The following is an 18538-nucleotide window of genomic DNA, read 5'->3' as shown; positions in this document are numbered from 1 at the left end:
GGGGGGTCTCTGCTGTCCAGTAGGCGGCTAGAGTGTTAATCCAGAGTAAATACTGAAACAATGATGGACTCTAAGTGCTTTGAAGTAGGGAGTTAAAAAAATAGAAGCTTTATCTGCACTGTCTTAAGCTCCTAGACTATACAGGCAACTTCCATTTCTGTTCCGTTTCTGTAGCTCATTAGTTGTTATGGAGGAGGTCAGATATCTGATAGATGCTCCTTAAAAATAAACATTTTGCAGAATCTTTTTGAGGCAAAACTAGCACTTTGCATGCAGAAAGCATAAAATCACCACTGTGTGCGGATGAAGAATAATGTAATTGGCCTAATGAACAGAAAAGAGAGCATTGTAGAAAGTTTCAGAGAACTTTCTATGTAGGAACTCAATATTTAAAATGGTCATGGCTAGGAAGGATTCTCTATTTATGAGGAAATTAAAACAGGAGTTTTCAGTGACAGAACTTTGCTTGTTAACTGGAAACTAATTTTTTTGCCTGTTAACACATACAAAAAAAAGGAAATTGTGCTCTGATATCCAGCTGTAGCTGTGGTGACACGAGTCAGTAGGAGTTGCATTCTCCACTGTATTAAAAGAGTGCCTAAGTGCTTTACTGGACTGGAGCCATATATTTCGGCATCTCGCAGGATTAAATCCTAGATGCTGGGCACAGCTGAAGTGCTTAGGGCAGCTGTGCCCAGCAAGGGCTTCCCCAGGCCGGGGGGATTCGCTGCTGCTGCTGCTCTAGCATGGCTGAGAATCAGGCATCAGCACCTTTTTGTGCAGCAACTGAGCCAAAGAAGGCAGGAGTCAGGATATGACCCAGCACAGGCAGCCATCAGAAACGTCAAAGTGCTGCTGAGGTGGTGCATGAGTCAAGTAGTTGAGCGCTGGTTGTATTTTCTCCATTTTTTTCCTCAATGCTTTGGAAACACTTTATGCTAATCACTTAAATCAGTTTATGTAATTGCACCAGTTCATTTGTCAGTTAAACTGTTAAACCTATGTTTAGAAATAAAAATATGGAACTTTTTAACATAACCCATTCAAAGGCTATGTTCAAGGAACAGCAGTTTTTCTTCATGTAATTAACATAATCAACAAAAAAAAAAAAATCAAAAGTGGAACGCTGTCATAATTACATTGTTAAATTTTAAGATTTCTTATCCCCCTGTTTGATATAGTAGTCAACAAGCAAAGTAATACATCATTTTACATGCATCCCAATTAATTTTGAACATAAATCTTAACAGTTTTTCACACTATCCAATTAATTATTTCTTCCATAAAAGAGCTGATCTTTCGTGACTCATTGAATTCACATAAACGGAAGATATTCAGCATAGCAAGGAGTTCAAATATATCCATTTTACATAAAAAGGTATTTGCTTCTATGTCTATTTGACTCATACAATGTGAAGAAGTAAAATTTTCCTGATTCAATTATTGGGGAAATCGTATATTAATATAAATTGAGAACAATTTTACTTCTCAGTGTTGCAATAATTAATTGCATTAATTGCAATTTTTAATTGCATTAAGATATATTTATTTAAGAAAGTAGGAAGGCAGCTTGATATTAAAGCATGAACTTGTGTAACAAAGGGATTTATACTTAGAAAGCCCAGCCCTCAAATATGTATTCACCTAGAAGAAAAAAATACACATCGTCTGATTATAATAGCAAATGGAATGTTGTAGTAAAAATATTGCTAAATCTCTTAAGAAGTAGGTTATATATCATTTTGTGCAAAAGAAATGAGTAGTATTTGTTAGTAAATTTTAAACTCAGTGTTCCTAGCACAAAGTTGCCACATTAACTTGATTTATACATTATAAAGTATAATCCATCTATTTCACTAGGCAATTAGAACCATTAGACGTGAATTATTCTAGTCAACATAAGTTACTGGAGCAACGTAATATTATTTTTCCTATTGAACCTGAGTGAGCATCTGAAGGCTTCTCACTTGCTCACTTGGCTCGGCACCAGCAGCAGACTATTACAATGAGTTTTAAGTACCAACACAAGGCTCGGAGCTAATGAATAATAAAGAAATGTGCATGTTGTTCTTTGTCACCAAGTGTTACCAAATCCCTGCTGATACCTATACAGGGAGGAACAATTTTCAGTGACCTTACTTACCAAGGAGAAATGATTTTAGCTTGGAATGAAAATAGAATTGCAGGCAGTATTGATCACTAGTTACAGCGCTGGAAGTTCCCTTGCCTTGCAAGGGAAGCTTGCTAGTGTGTAGAGTCTAGGACGGTTCAGCACAGGGCGTCTCGCTAACAGCTACGTATCCATCTGTGCTGCCACCCTCTTGTCTGTAAAACTGGATGTCTTCCATACACACATTTCATTACTCTTCTGGCAGTTTCTCCCTGATTATAATAGGAACTTCCCCAGTCACCCTCCTTAACTGACTTAAGCAGCTGTGTGCTACCCTTACTTCCACAATTAATGAAATTTGTTTTGAACTAAATTATGCAGAAGCTGAGAAGCACAACTGGATTCCTTGTAGACTGGAAAAAAAAGTGCATACAGGAATGTAAACCCTTTTTTTGTGCCAGAATTTCTGTAATGTTCATATTCAGTACTTCTAGAACATATTACTTCAGTATTTTTGCTGCACTTATATGTAGCTTTCTAAGTGTGTCTCTACAAATGTTGATTATATTTACTGAATTACTTTTTTTTTCCCTTCTTTTTTGCTGTACTTAGATTAATGTTCCAGATGACTATAATGCCACTTCAGGCAGAAGTGCAAATAAGCAAGTATTTGAAGATCTAACAACAGGACTTCTCAGAATAACTGCTATGATTTTTGGATGTCTGATCTCCAGCTTTCCAGATCGACACAACCACTACAATTCACTGAARATAATACAGGAAGCGAAAAGCAAATCCTCACAAACTGAAGCTTTCAACAGCAGAGTTCAAGACCTGATCAGGTTAAAAAAATAATATTTAAACATATCTGAACTTTTCTTTATCACAGGAGAAAAAAGTTACAATGACATATGGAAGGAAAAAAATGCTTTAACTTAGAGTAGTATATATGTACAATCGAGAGACAGCTAGAATGCTATATTCTCAAAATTGCTTTTCAAAAAAAAGTTCATGCAGAAATAGAAATACAGGGAACAGAATTTGATTTAATCTTGGACTTTTTCAGTGTTCACTTTAGAGAATGAACTGTGCTYTATCTGTCACTGGATTACGAGTGTCTACAGAAAGTAACATGCTTTGTTTTTATGTGACCTTCTGTAGATTCATATTTATTTATCTTAACTTTCAGAAATTGTTTATGCAGCAAAATATATGGCCAGTCCAAGTTACTCTGACCTGTACTTTTATTCTCTTTGCTCTCGACTCATGCATTTTCAGTGAGTATAGTGGCAAATATCACTCTAATAGTAGGCTTTTAACTAAACCATTAGATAAATTTAGATAACYCCAATATTAATCTCTTTTATTTGTAGAAAGTAATGCAATTCTGTATCTAGTTATTATCATTTATTCATAATTACTTAGGACTTATGTTGCTGATGGCAAGTCTTAGCAGTAAAGACTGAGGTGAAAAAGGAGTTAGTACTTCTGCCTTTTTTATGTCCTTCGTCACCAGGGCCCTGTCCATACTCGTCTTGCTCTCTTTCTTCTGGGTCACCTGTCCTTGCCTCTGTCATTTGTACCCTTGTTTTTGCATTTGAGGTTCTTGCAGGAACATTTATTTTGTTCTATGCACTTTGTGGTTTGCTTTTGGTTTTCTTCCCATGCCTTCCCACAAGTTTGTATTTTTTTCCTTAGATTTTGAGGGCCCRTCACTGGTTATGTTTTCACAGTTCATAGTCTGGTCTAATCTCTTTCTATTTTGGGACAGATATTTTATGGCATTAGTTTTTTGTTATACGTAGATCTTCTCATTTTTGAATTCTTCTGAGAAAACTCTAGATTCTTCTCATATCATTTCCAGCCTTGGGAATTTATTTGTCTTATCATCTGTCTATTTTGGAAGCATGGGGACAAATAGTAGCTTTAGTTTTTCAACAAGGTCTGCCTTTTCTGCTCAATTCACTCCTTGACCAATTTTCTACACTAATCTCTCATTTTTTAATCTTTAAATCATCTTTTGCTGTCTCCCTTCTGTTTTCAGTTTCTTGTTTTTAAATATTTATGCTGTTTTAGTATACTAATGCTTGTTCTTTTCAGACCTCTGTATACATGATATTTAATGCAATACTTCATAATACAATCTTTCTTGCAGTTAGTTACTTTCTACAATTCTTTTATCGGTTCAAGTAGACCTTTTTAATCCTTGTGTTTTTATTGCTAGCACCTACTAGTTTGTTTCTGCACTTTTTTTCTCTTTCATGTCCTTTTCTTAAATTGTTTTCTGTACTTAGAGTTGGTTTCCATAATTTCCGTATTTTCTCTAGTTCTGTATGCCAGCCATGTATGCACAATGTTACAAAGATTATCCAGTTCTATCAGTCTGATTTTAACTCTTATAAAAAGTAACTACTTTTTAATTGCAATTTTCCTTTCTACGTATTTTTCTACAGCAAAATTTCAGTCAAAATAACTCAGTAAGTTGTAAGAGAGTAAAAGAAAATGTGTTATTTTGCTCATCTTGTGATATTCTAATTCTGTAGTTTGAAAAAAAAAGGGGGGAGGGAGGGAGGATTAGAAAACACTTTTTGATGGCTTCTTGCTACCCCCAAGGGTTATAAGTATTTTAAAAATACTCAAAAGCTAGCTTGGAAGTGCTAAGCAGAGCCTTGATAAAGAAACTTAATTCCTGCAGGATTCTGTCCATTTTGGACATAATCCAGTTGTGGACTGCCTGATTCGGGAAGGAATTTCCCGTAGTTAAGCCTGGCTGYGTTTGTAGGTAGATATCTTTTATTAGATCAAAAATACAACTGGGACAAGAAATGGGGTGCTGCTTTCCAGGTACTCCTCTGATCACAGCTTTTCCTACAGCTTTCATTTCGAGCTCCTCGGGAGGAGAGAGAGCTCATACATAACTGAGGAGACAGTGATTTTAAAACTCCTGCATCTTTTATTGCCAAAGCGCGAAATGAAGTCGTGCGGGAGGCAGGGGCCGTGAAGGGAGCGGCACAGTCTCTTCTTTGACAGCTGCATGCGGAGCTTGGGGATGGGATTCTTATCCAGCTTGCGACACAGCGTTCTGGGCGACGCTACTCAACATCATTTAAATGTTTTATGCTTACTCATTAATTTATGAGTCCCGACTTGAGGGCTGGATTTGATTTTTCAGCAATGCTGAGTGTGTTCAGCATCGAGTCCATGGCAATGATGCATTCCAACATATGATGTGCTAGGTATTGCTAAATACTACTAAACTCAACATCATAGGTCTGTCAAACTCAACACAAAATCAATGTGTGCATCGATTAAATGGTTTGTGTTTCTGTTTCTTAAGCAGTATAGATTCTGTAAAAATAAGGAAGAATTCTTCTCCTTGTCATTCTGAGTTCCTCTTAAGTAAAGTAAGCAAGACAMGTTTATCCAGCAATGTGTTTCTTCTGCTTACGTCATACAGTTTCACTAATAAGTGGTCTAGGTAGTCATCAAAACGTTTTCAGCCCCTGCAGAAATGGAGGTTTTATTGGTCRGTAGTGGAAACGTGGCACAGGGAGCATCGGTCATCATTGCTGCACTTTGTTGTGTCGCTTCTTTGTCTTAAACTGTGCTGGAACTTGCTCACCTGGTCATCTGCAGACTGCTTACAGTCTGGTATGATCCTGTTGGGCATAAGAAAGACAGCTGGAGGAGGAGGAAGGCAAAACAAAGTTGTCATAGATACAAGTGACCTCTAAAACTTTATTGTTCTTGGGTAACCCACCTCCTTCCCAAACAGGTTTGGAAAGAGTGTGAAATTTCAGGCTGTTGCACCCTCCCCATGTATGAATGGGAGGGTGGGAGGTCTGCACAGTGATATTTGTGCTGAACAGACACCTGACACTGCACCAAGTGCAGGCAGACCCCTAAGCTAAGAAGATACATGAGAATCCACCTCGGTCCTTCACCTGAGGCACTCGAAGGGATCTGGTTATAAACGGAGAATGAAAGGCACGATGACAAGGTAATAGCACAATTAGGAAAAAAGAGAGGGGGCATTTTTAAACTAGTTAAAAACAGGCAAATTATATTATTAATGAGAATCTTTTCACCTCCAGGTCATTGTATCTTGTGTCCTTTTACAGAGCTGATTAAAAAAAACTTTTGGGAAGACTGAGGGAGAAAGACGAAAACTGATTACCCTTTCACCTCGCTCTGCTTCTTTTTGGGAAAATTAGACCTGATGCATAAACAACTATCTAATCATTGCCTGGGTGGCAAAGAGTGGCCAGATTACTGCAATTACGCTACTGCTGTTAAATTATCTAAGAGRTGAAGGGAATAGATTAGAGAGTTTTGACATGCCCCTTGTATGTGGGGACATTTCTGCTCTCACGCCCAGGTATTGTCCCAATAGACTCCAAATTCTCATCCCTTTCTCCTTTGCCAAAGGACCAGCTACTTCTTCACTCCATATCCAGGTGCAGGTGTAAAGGAAGGTGGGCACTGAGCAATCTCATGATTGTCAATCTGACAGTGGAAATGTTCCTCATCCATCTATTTATTTCTTCTCCTGTTCTTATGTTCTTCTATTCCACGGAGATTTCTAACACTCAGCACTCCTCTGTGACTGTAATATATCTAACTCTGTTCCTGGAATTACCTGCCCATACTGGCAAGCTTGTTTATCACCTGTATGATTAGGTGGATTTCTTAGATCAAAATCTGCAAGAAACCTAATGCTAGTGGCCTTTAATGTTACTAAATAGAAAAGTCAAGCCAACAAAGCTTGCCTAAGCAATYGGTGTGTAACTAATAATCCTTATGTGTCTTCAAGTGTTTTCAACTGCTAGGCTTCAGCAATTTTAAAAAGCCTTTCATCTGACTGCAGTCAGATTTCTTGCTTTGTACTCGATGTATTTTTRTTCTTAATTACTTTCATTGCTCCCAATAACTTAGTGTCAGAAGGGTAGACTTTGGCAGAAAATGTAGCTTCTAGCCCTGAGGAGACAGTAATTTCTGAGCAGCAACACTGTCTAAAAATTGTCTAAAAGAAGCCTCTATTTTTCCAAAATTGGACTATTGTGGGAATAGTTATTTTTCATAAATATTTGTATAGCTCATATAGCTCAAGTATTATCTACTCAAGGTTATTTATTTATGATAAACATTATTATCACACCTTGATCAAATCAAAGTGGACATGACATTATGGAATCATATAACCAGTTATGTCACCGTCTCAAGGGGACTGATAGGCAGTGTCCAATAGAGGGATTTGACTAATAAGTAGGCAGAAGACCTGGTAGGTTGGATTTAAAATAATAGTAGGTTGGCTTTTGTGGACTGTCATTGTGAAAATCATGAATTAGTTGATGGTGTCAGGAAGGCTTCTTAGTTGCCCGTATCTGTTTAGTCAGGTGGAGGGTGAAGTATRCAATAGCWTTTTTTTTTTCTGGTTTTGATTTTTTTCCTGTTTGATGTGGTGGAATGGAAGAAAGCATGAAGAAAAATGGAAGGGAAAGAGGAGAAGGAGGTAACTGAGATTGGGGTATATGTCTCACCAGAGAAAGTCGATCTCATACAAGTCAGTAAAATGAGGGATTGAGCGGGAGTGAAGTCTGAGAAGTTGAATTTTTGTGGTAGAGAAGGGAAAATGCTGGGTGACATGGAAGAAAAAATGATCTGTGTGCATGGTGCTGAATGGATTTGAGAGGTTAAAGATTGATGCCTGCATTCAGAAAGGACAGGCCAATAGCGATCAAAGTGTGAAGGAACTTGGTGCGCACAGACAGTTGTTTGTGTTGAAGTACAAGGACAAATGGCAAAATTTTTTACTTACGTTTCCAATCTCATAGAAATCTGATGTAAAAGCTTCATACATAGGAAAACATGGTGGTCTGATCTACTCTGAATAAAAAAGAAAGAGGAGGTGTTTTGGTTTAAGAAAGAGCAAGAAAGTCACTACTATTTTTTTTCTAGCCCTGTTCTGGTAGATCTTTCTGATAGCTGAAGGTTGCTRCCTGCATATTCTGTTAGTCTCTTAACTGTTGCCAATGTTTTGAAAAGAAAAGAAAAAAAAGACAGGCAATAGTATTATGATGAATGTATTGCAATAAAATGTTATCGAGGTAACATCATTGTCTCTGTGAATTAGTGCATTCTAGGAARTTTGTCTTTACATGTTAAAAAGAAGTCATGCTGTTGCAGAGCTACCAAGATTATTATAAATTAGACTGGACAACCGGGCAGTGAGAAACCTCATGAGGTTCAACAAGGGCAAGTGCAGGGTCCTGCACTTGGKRAGGAATAACCCCRGACACCAGTACAGATTAGGGGTGGACCTGCTGGAGAGCAGCCCCGCAGAGAGGGACCTGGGCGTCGTGGTGGATGACAAGATGACCATGAGGCAGCAGTGTGCCCTGGTGGCCAATGGGATCCTGGGGTGCCTTAAGAAGAGCGTCTCCAGCAGGTCGAGGGAGGTGATCGTCCCCCTCTACACAGCCCTGGTGAGGCCATATCTGGAGACTGTGTCCAGTTCTGGGCTCCCCAGTACAAGAGGGATGTGGAGCTGCTGGAGAGAGTCCAGCGCAGGGCTACGAGGATGATCAGGGGCCTGGAACATCTGCCCTAGGAGCAAAGGCTGAGAGAGCTGGGCCTGTTCAGCCTGGAGAAGAGRAGGCTGAGGGGGGACCTGAGCAGTGTCTGTAAATACCTCAAGGGAGGCAGTGAGGRGGATGAGGCGGCCTCTTTTCAGTGGTGGACAGCGATAGGACTAGGGGAAACAGCCGCAAACTGAAGCATCAAAAGTTCCACAGGAACTTAAGGAAAAATTTCTTAAGAGTGAGGGTGCCAGAGCCCTGGAACAGGYTGCCCAGGGAGGTTGTGGAGTCTCCTTCTCTGGAGATCTTCAAAACCCACTTGGATGCAGCCTGTGCCACGTGCTCTAGAAGACCCTGCGTGTGCAGTGGAGTTAAACTAGATGATCTCCAAAGGTCCCTTCCAACCTTAACRATTTTATGATTCTATGAAATCATTTAACTATGGCAAAATTCTGTTGGTCTTCTAGGAGTATGGTAAAATGAACATTTACATTCATCCTTCTTGAATGGTAAAATACAATTGTCCTACAAAAGACAGATCTGCTGACAAAAACTACTGATAACTGTAGGAAGCCAGATGTGAGTTACTGTCGTTTGAACTGTTTTATTGAATGCTTTTAGAAAGAAAATTTAAAAAATCATAACTTGCATTTTGTATAGTTTGATAGTAGTGAAGTACAAATTACTTTCAGAACTGTAAAACTCTTCACTATTTTTAATGCAAATTTTTTTCCATTTCTAGCTATGTGGTGAACATAGGATTGATAGACAAGCTGTGTTGCTGCTTCCTCTCTGTGCAAGGCCCTGTTGACGAGAATCCCAAAATAGCCACGTTTCTACAAAATGCTACAGCTGTGTTGCATGGGATATGTCAACTCTGTTTTGCTGTCAATGGGAGGTAGGTGCTCTTGGTCCATCATCTCTRGCATGTTCAGAGGGCAAAAAGCTCTGTAGCTTCCTGCAAACATTGCATTTGTGGAACTGAACTTCCTGAATAGGYCAGAAACCAGAACTGTTCTTAGTCACATTATAAGAACTGGTAAAAAAACAGTGCAGGAAATTCACTCCAGTCAGCCCTTCACTGTTGAGCTGTAATTAGTTACCTGCATTGAGTCTCGATTCTTGTAAGTCATTTGTCAGAATTGCAAACTTTATCTTTCTTCCTCATCATTACAAAGAGGGTTTTATCGCTAGTGATTTTAAGTGTCCAGTCCTTCAAGAGGTATTTTATTATCAACTAAAATCAGTGCTTAATTGACTTGTCTCTTGAGTAGCCTCAGTCAGCTTTTGTTCTTTAAAATACCACTGTCAGTAAGGGAATTACATTTTTTTTGTAAAGTATTATTAGATTTGCCAGGGAATTTTCTAATACAAAATTCTCATTCATCTTAATCTAAGATGTGTTTTGGGGGTGGGAGCATGAGGTATGTTTCTGCCTGGGTTTCTGCCAGCAAATCTGGACTTCCATAATTTACGGCTCTAGGACAGCCTGACCACTTGGAATGTATTTTATAAAGTCAAAGATTTCAAAGCTTCCAGGTCAACATTACTACAACCACCAGCATCAGGCTGTCCTAGAGTTCAGGAGATGACAGTATTGTCAGAAGTTTACAATGGATCTCTGAAATGGAGAATCGATGCTAGATATGAAGAACAAGATTTAATAAAATACTGAAYAAGGAGCAAGGGTGCAGGTAAGAGGCACTGATGGTAACTCAAGGGGCACAGGCACATGGAAAAAGATCTACTAGAAATATGAGCCCAGAGAGACTACCCAAACTTACTGAAATTTCCCTTTATGAAAGCTGCCAACTTGGCATTTTTRCATTGCGGGGCAAGGCTGCCAAAAATCAAATGCACACTAAAAGAGTCGCCCTTCTCTTAGTAGAATAATAGTTATGGCCACACAAGTACATAGTATAACATTGGGAATTTCTGAAACTGGCACAAGATTCCTAAAATATTAGAGATCTTTGTATCTCAGAATAATATAGTACTGTGTAGGTACTTCTTTCAAGAAAATCTGTGCTTTGTAACAAAGTAAAAAATTTTAGAGGGTTGAGCATTTTTCATCAGAGTTGCACAAAAAAGTGCTTGATCTTAGCACCTGCATGTAACAGCAGTGCTTTTGATTTTAACCCAAGGTGCAGATTGTTCATGTCTGACCATGCTTCATTTGTGCATGAAAAGGAAACAGAGAAATAACTTGCAGAATTAAAAACTGTTGTCTTTCACCTTCAGATCAAAAGCTGTGGTGCAACTGATTTAAAAGGCAGCTTAAAGTAAATGTCTTTCATTCCCTAAACTTACTCTTATTTAAAAAGTGAATGCAGAGTTTACTTCTATTATGTTGCATAACTGCTTACTGTTTAAGGTGATTTAAATAGAAAAAGGTGTTGCTGAACACAGTGGCTGAAAAGGTGGCTAAAACAGTGCACAAATTTACAGAATTCTTAAATACGTCATAGTACAGTAATATGTGTTGTGTGATACATGATCTACAGCGGGAAAAAAAAAAAAGCAGCCTTTATTTGTGAGAGCAGATGCCTCTCATTCAAGGTAAGTAGTAGGATAGCAATGCAGCCTGTTCCTAATCTGGTATTTTTGATTCTCCAGCTCGATCTGTATATGCTTGAGCATCAAGAAAACATGCCATATTATACACCTCTGTACATCAGACTAACTCTCTATTCATTCTGATATTAATTAATTTGAAGTTGTTTTATTAAAAAAAAAAAAAGAAAACAAGTAAGTACCACCAGTTCTCTGACTCCATAGCATCAAGAAAGTATTGTTTTGCCAAGAAAGGTATTAGTGTATTAGACTTTCAACATTATTACAAGAATAACATAAAATGATTGTAAAGAAAATAACAGAATTGACTGTAAAGATCACAAAAATTATTTTTCCTTGTGAATGTAGTGAACTTTCACAACTGATTATGAAAAAAATACTGTTTTGTGTTAAAGAGCAAATCAAAAGACAAAGCATGAATCGACTATAAAGTTAAATTAATAATATATGCCTGTATTGGAGAAAAAAACGAAGAGTGGCAGATCTGCAAAAATAGACATTCAATGCTGCCAAAACTAAGGAAAACTGTTAGAATTTGCTGGGAATGCTCCAGGTCACAAGTTTAATTTCCTTAGAAGTGGCCAATATTAAGAAAGGCCCAAGCTGTACCTCCCCCAAATTTTTCCCCACATACAGGGATTTTTTTTTTTTTTTTGAGCTAAAAGTTCTTGCATACAATGAAAAAAGTCTTTGTATCCTGTAGCTCTGGCAGATCTTCCTTCCAGGGGTGTTTCTAATTACTTTCTGAATGCATGTAAACTCATGTGTACAAAGTATGTCTAAGCCAAGCTCTAAATTGATACCCTGTGTTTATTTGGACATTTATTTCATGGAAACTTTCCTTCATATGCTAAGCAAGGAAGAGATCTCAGGTGCCTGGGCTCCAGGTCTCCATCAAAAACTTCTCGGCAGGCTACTAGTCCTTCTCTTAATCTTTTAAGACTATTGTCCTTTGTTGTTGTTCTGTTTTCATTAAGATTCTCAGGTTGAATCAGTTGTAGGCAAGATGTCACAACAATATCCTTTAGCAGAGAATGGTCTCAAATGGTATCATGTATGTATGTATGTCAGCATGAAATGTCACATGAGGTGTATGATGGATCTACAGTAGAAGATAAAAATAGTGATATTAAACTAAAATACCTTTTTAGTCCCATGGTAGACTTTTCAGAAAGAAAAGCCATGTGGCTAAATACAGTAAAGGAAAATCCTGCTAATGTGGTTACATAAATTGAGAATTTTTCAATTTTAATATCATAAAAAGTTATTGAAATGATGTTCCATTCTGAACATATGTTATAAACATACCCTATTATAAGAGAAGGGTTTTCCTTTTCATTTACTGCCAAGATCATGATATTGATCTTACCTTTCAAATGTTCCTTTTTGGTACTGAGTAATAAATACTTGAAGGATTCTTTTAGTTTAAGGTTTACTTGGATGCGATACCACGTTTTGCAAACACTCTGTAATATAGAAGGTATAAAAGGTTGTTTGTTGAAATCATTATACAGATGCATGTGGACCTTATTTTGAGTATTTTTATATGTTTATGTAAGAATCAGTGAGGATGAGTGGGGACCTCCTGTTCAAAGTCCTGCCTTATGTTGCGTTGCATCCATTACTAGTGAGGGAGGCGTTCTCAGTGATGAGTTTTTAAAAGGTTTTATGTTTATGTATATACATACTTGTATGAGATCTGAAACTAGGTCATTGGCTTTTATTGTATGAAGAAAGCAAGCATAAAATGCACGTGTGTGTATCAAGCTCTATTTGCTGAGAAAAAGTGGACACCTGACAAGCCTGACATCTGATATCAAGACTTGAGAATTGTGGCTTGATAATACTTATTTTTTTCTGTTAGCCATTGCAGTTAGCAGTAGGTAAAATTATTAGCTGGAATAAAGCAAATTATTAAATAGACTTTTCACAGAATAGCCCTGGAAATGGATAAATAGGCCTTTGGTGCCTAACGGCATTCAGGATGATAGTTGTCTTTTCCAAAGAGTGTTTTTACTGCATCKAGGGCAAGTGCCAGGCATTGCTGCAGCATTGAATACCCTGTGTCGGGAAGTGTGAGGTCCCAGTGGGAGCTAGGATAACATTGCAAATAATCCCCCGGATCAAGGCACTTCTTGGGAGCTCCTCTGCCGGAGAGCGCTGCCTTTGCCTCCATGCGAGCTCCCTCCTTGGCGTGTGCCGGGAGCTCACGCTGCCGGCCGTGCATTGCCCCCACGTAAGTTCTCGTCAGCACTAACGAGGTTGCGGCTTACGAGCCGCCGTGCAGAATGCTGCAGCGTTGCAGGGCTGGGGCCGGGGGAGCGCGGCTGGCATGGCACAGATCTGCGAGGAAGTGGGCTGGGCTGCCTGCGGCTTTATTACCGTAATTAAGATACTGCCCGCTCGGGCTGGCGGCGCTGCAAGGCGGCTCCGCGCTGGCCGCGCTCGCCCCTTCCAACAGCGAGCAGGCGCAGCAAGCGCCGTGAACCGGCATAAAACTGCTCTTGAAATTACTGAAACATTTCAAAATGCCCATTTTGCGCAGCACTCTAGTTCCTGGCTTGGTACCATGAGTTGTAATAAGGTCTGACAGGCACTAAATTCTTATTTATGCTTCTTTAATTATTATTTTTTACTCTCTATTTTGACATTTCTTTTCCTAAATGGAATAATTTAGAAACATATATGCAGATGGTATTTTTTAAATCCTAATATTAAAAAAACTACAGATTATATTCTAAGCCTTTTGAAAACTTATGTTTCCATTTGGCTTCATGTTTTTAATCAAGAGTATATATTTCAAATATACAAACATTATAATGTATACCCTTAGAGAGGCTGGTCTGCTTGCTAGTTTAGTCAGTTTTAAAACAATATGTTTTCAAATATAAATAGTTTGTTCATATCGATGCTTGCCGAAATTGCAGTTCTGTGCTCATTCTGCAGAGTATGCTGTTTCTCATCAAGCTGCAATAGAATTCCTGTTTATAATAAATAGTGGTGTATTTTAAGCAATGAAGTATCACTGGTTAATATCTTTCTGTCCTGATATATCCCCATTTTAGTTTTTTTTTAATTTCTTTTGCAGTCATCCGAAGACTATACCAGAATGCCTTAAGGCAGCATCTGATTGCTGTAGCCGCAGCCCCTAGTGAAGAAGTGCTGCCTTTCACTAATTWTTTTTTTTTTTTTTTTTAAGAACCTTGCAGCGTTTTTGACCGTATAAATATTCACCTGTTTTTCTGGGCTGCTTGCAGAGGCAGGAATTCTGTACCTGTTGCTTCCCTTCAGCGTAGCCTCTTGCGTGGCCGCCGCCGCTGCCTGCTCACCGTGTGCTGGASAGGGCACTGCCTGGACGGGACAAACCCGACCTGCCTCCTCAGAGGCTTCCTGTGGCGGCTGGTGGCAGTGAAAGGAAACCTAAATACTGCAGTGCTGGTAAACGCTCCGCAGAGGTGCATGTCATCCGAATCGTTTACTTTTTGCACAAATCACTGCCTGTTTGCAGAATTGTTACCATCTAGTCATTTATTGCTCTGTTTGTCAACTCCAGAAATGAGGCAAATAAGTACTTTTTCCTGCTCATTTTGGTTTGGTTATTTCAGTCTGTGTCCTGGCAGTTATCATTGAATTTTCACAAGGCCCACATTTGACTAAAAAGGATTTGAAATCTGCAAAGTGTACAAAAATCACTGCTTTACAAACTTGATCAAAATCACTCAAAGCAGCAGACATGAAGGTTCATGCTTTATTTCCTCACATATCATATAATTCTTTTCTTCTTTGAAGCCCACAACCAGTATGAATAACGTCTTTTACCTCTATATTGTAAATATTTAGGCTTCAAGTGGTTATAACTGACAGGTAAAAGCAACAGGAGCCAGTGGCATGTTCGTGTACAAATTAACTGTAATACAGACAAAATCAAAAATAAACATTTCTAACAGTTTCTTCTATTCCACAGGAGTTTTCTTACCAGCCAAAGCTAGCAGCCAGAATGACATTTTTTTTTAATAACTTTGTCCTGTGGCATAACCCTAAAATTCCTCTTTTTCTCTGTGTGTGCATGAAAAAAAAAAAAATGCTCACATTTGAAGGCAATTTTGCAATTCACTTTTTTATATATTTTTTGATTAATTCACTGCTCCAGAGCAGCACAAAACAGTAAAAGGATTTCATCCAGCTATGTAAGCTTTTTCATATGGGACTGTTTAAAAGTAATGATGGAGTGAGAGCCGAAAGTAAGCTAGCTTTAACCTATGGTAAAACTGGTCAATCTTCTCTTTGCAAATAGTCACCAAAAATGCTGAGAGGTATTGCACGCAGTAATTAATTTGGGGTTATCATTTGATCATGAATATTTATTCTTTTATAGTTGKTTTTTTTTCCCCCAGTTGTATGCTTTTGAAAAGCCTAGAATAGAACTGAAAGAAATGGCAGTTGGCAAATGGTGCTGTGCTATCATGTGCCACTATGGAAATAAATATTCTAGTTGTTGAGAGTAGTTAAGGATAGTTAGCATATTTTGGCTACTGCCTATTGCATAATCGGGCATCGAAAGCTCTTTTTGAAGCCCTAAAGGACCGCAGCCACACGAAGCGGAGCGGTGGCGATACCCGGTGCCGGAGCCGGCAGCTCGCCCTGCCTCGCTGGCAGCTCCGCAGCCGACGGAGCTCCGCGCCAGGAATCTGCCTCGCGCGGCGCGGGCGACTTGGGGTGATGTTGCAGGAAGTGTCTCTCTGACGACTCCATTTAAACACACTCCTGTAAAGCCCACGGAGCTTCAAAATGAAGATTCTGTGCACGGAGTCCAGGTGCAGGAAAAGGAAAGCGATGCCGTAAGCCCTTGTGCAGCGTAGCCCGCTGCGCGCAGGCTGAGAGCTCGYCTGGGCTTTCTGCTTCTCTTATTCTTTGCAAGGGAGCTCTGAGCTCGTTGCAAACCACAGGTTCTATTTTTCCAGTAGGTAAAATGGCATAAAATCGTAATTGTAATCATTGTGCTTTTTTCTTTCGACTTGTTCTTTCAATTCTCATTATCTATATTTTGAAGGAGCTCCACGCCAGCAGCCCCATGAGGCCGTCACAGCTAGGTTTGTGGCACGGTGTCTTCAAAAGCTTCTCGGGAATCCTAGCGGCTGTTAAAAGCAGCCTGCATTAAACAACCGCCCAAGCTGGAACCTGTACAATAAACGCAGACACATTCGTCTCCCACTCCGGGCAGAGCTCTCGCTTGCCGAGCTGGCATGGAGCAATCCACGCGCTGCGCGGTGGGATCGGGTCATCTGCAGCGCAACAGCCGCGTCGGGAAATGGCCGCCCTTCCTTGGGTTTTGTTTGTCCTGTAGCTGAAAATGTCAATTCTGCTGTCAGGGATTTACGAAGCAATTGTCGTGTGGTTCTTCTGCATAATGTAGCTACCCCTGAACTGGACACAGGGTAATTCTTGAGGTGGTAGCAGCATCTGCACCTAAGATTTTTTTTTAATAACTTTGGCTGATCGCAGGCTGTAAATAGGAAATGCTTTTAAGGAAATGATACCCATAAGCATTAATTTCAGAAGAAAAATATTCCTTACACATGTGATCTAATTGATAAAAAAAAGCAAAAATTACTCATCTGAGCAACTGCTGTCCGAATAGAAAGATACAAAAGAGTGATAAAGGTCAAGGACTTGCTCATATGGAGAACTGTCTGCAGCCCCAGCGCTGTCGTGTTGCTCTTCTCGTGCACCCAAGGCGGACAGAGAAGAGTCCACGCAGGTGCAGCACTGCTTAAGGGCCCGCGAGCTAAAATAACCTCCTTAAGTCCCCGCGTCTCACCTCCTTCCCCGTGCCGCAGCAGGGGCGGGAGGTCGGTGCCCACGCGGACGGGGTGTCCCTCGTCCCTGGCCACCCGCCAGCTGCCCTGAGGCAAGCCGGTGCCACCTGCATGCTTGGTGCCTGCTCGCACTTGAGAAGCGCCTTCACAAGACAGTGCACAAGGGTGCTGGCTTTGCAGTTTGCTCTTGCGACTGTGAAGGTGCAATTGCATGCAACTTGGCCTCTATAAATATTTAAACTGTGTTTGAAATCGGTAGCAAGATGTTCTTTGGGATGTGGATGATGCAGGTGTGTTGTTCCMCTCTGCCCACTTCTCTCATTTGTCTCTGTTGCCCAAGGAAGAAAGTTATTTTATTACAAGTAACATTGGTGCTCCTGCTGTTGGGTGAGGTGGTGCTTTCTTATTTCCCTTTTTTTAACTTTGCTAGAAAATGAGAGAATGACAGAACCCAGATGATGTTAACCGAAGGCTGGGAGTGACTCAGTTCATGGTTTCAGTTTGCACCACTGAAGACAAGGGTGTGTAACACATACACACACAAAAAAGCAGTATTAGTCATTCTGTGTAGACTTTGGGTTGAAAACTGCAGTCGATCAAAGCAGCGATGTGAGGAGATGAGTGTCCTGTGCRCAGCAGTGAGGATCCTGGGTGCTCCTGACTGACACTGAAGTTCTCCTGTGGAGCAGTTTTGATCAAGGAAAAGCTGCTTCCTGAGTCTGGTCCACAGGAATGTTTGCAGTCCTCTTAATGGTCCAGTATTTTCTTTTTTAAACTGAGGTCCTCAAAGCTATAGATTGTTTAAAAATGCACTTCATACCAGTTCTGTCTATATTTGCAGCTTCCCCATTTCCTTAATATTTATTTGTTATAAGAGAAGGAGAGGATGCCCTCACCTGATTTGTCCTTCTGTGACATTTGCTTGTTCTCTTATTGCCTGTTACAGGTCCCCTTGATTATTCAGAAAAACAAAAAAGAAGGAAAAAAAAATCAGTATGTGGTCTCTTAAGTTAAAAAAAAAAAAATAAGAAATGCTTCTTTCCTTCTTTTGTTCTTTTTCTTTCTTTCTTTCTCTCTCTTGTCTAAGATGGAAACATAGTAGCTGAATTTAGAGGTGCATGTACCATGTTTTCAGTGTTACTGTGGACTGTAAAATCTTATTATTTTATTGTTTCCTTTGGTTGCTGCTATAGATGGATTTCATCGAGGTTCCCTAATGAGGTTCAAGTGCTTCACATKATGGCTTAGGATAAGAACACATAGGATGTAAAATTTGTTCAGCTTTGTTTATTTAGCATTTGCCAGAGTACTGCATGTTCATCCAGCTTTCCTAGTTTACAGTAGTCCCAGTCTTGCATTTCCTCTAGTAGTGACTGCCCTGTATCATTTTCTAGATTATTAATAATGTGAAAAAACAGGGACTGTGCAAATTATTGAGGGATTGTGTTAAATATTAGGTT

At 39.5% G+C, this 18538-nt stretch overlaps 1 protein-coding gene across 3 annotated transcripts in view; it reads left to right on the top strand.

Annotated features, from left to right (window-relative positions):
• Positions 1–18538, top strand: part of SCAPER (S-phase cyclin A associated protein in the ER) — a 129973-nt gene that overhangs the window by 88104 nt on the left and 23331 nt on the right. For all 3 annotated transcript variants that reach the window (XM_026038638.1, XM_026038637.1, XM_026038636.1), the window contains exons 25-26: positions 2723–2952; positions 9431–9586. In XM_026038638.1, coding sequence (XP_025894423.1) covers positions 2723–2952; positions 9431–9586 — 386 coding nt within the window. The remainder of the gene's footprint in view (positions 1–2722; positions 2953–9430; positions 9587–18538) is intronic.

The sequence above is a fragment of the Nothoprocta perdicaria genome, unplaced genomic scaffold (genome assembly GCF_003342845.1).
Source record: "Nothoprocta perdicaria isolate Ctin4 unplaced genomic scaffold, notPer1 scaffold_214, whole genome shotgun sequence".
Lineage (NCBI taxonomy): Eukaryota > Metazoa > Chordata > Aves > Tinamiformes > Tinamidae > Nothoprocta > Nothoprocta perdicaria.
The sequence above is the reverse complement of the archived record's forward strand: the minus strand, read 5'-3'. Positions and strand labels throughout refer to the sequence as shown.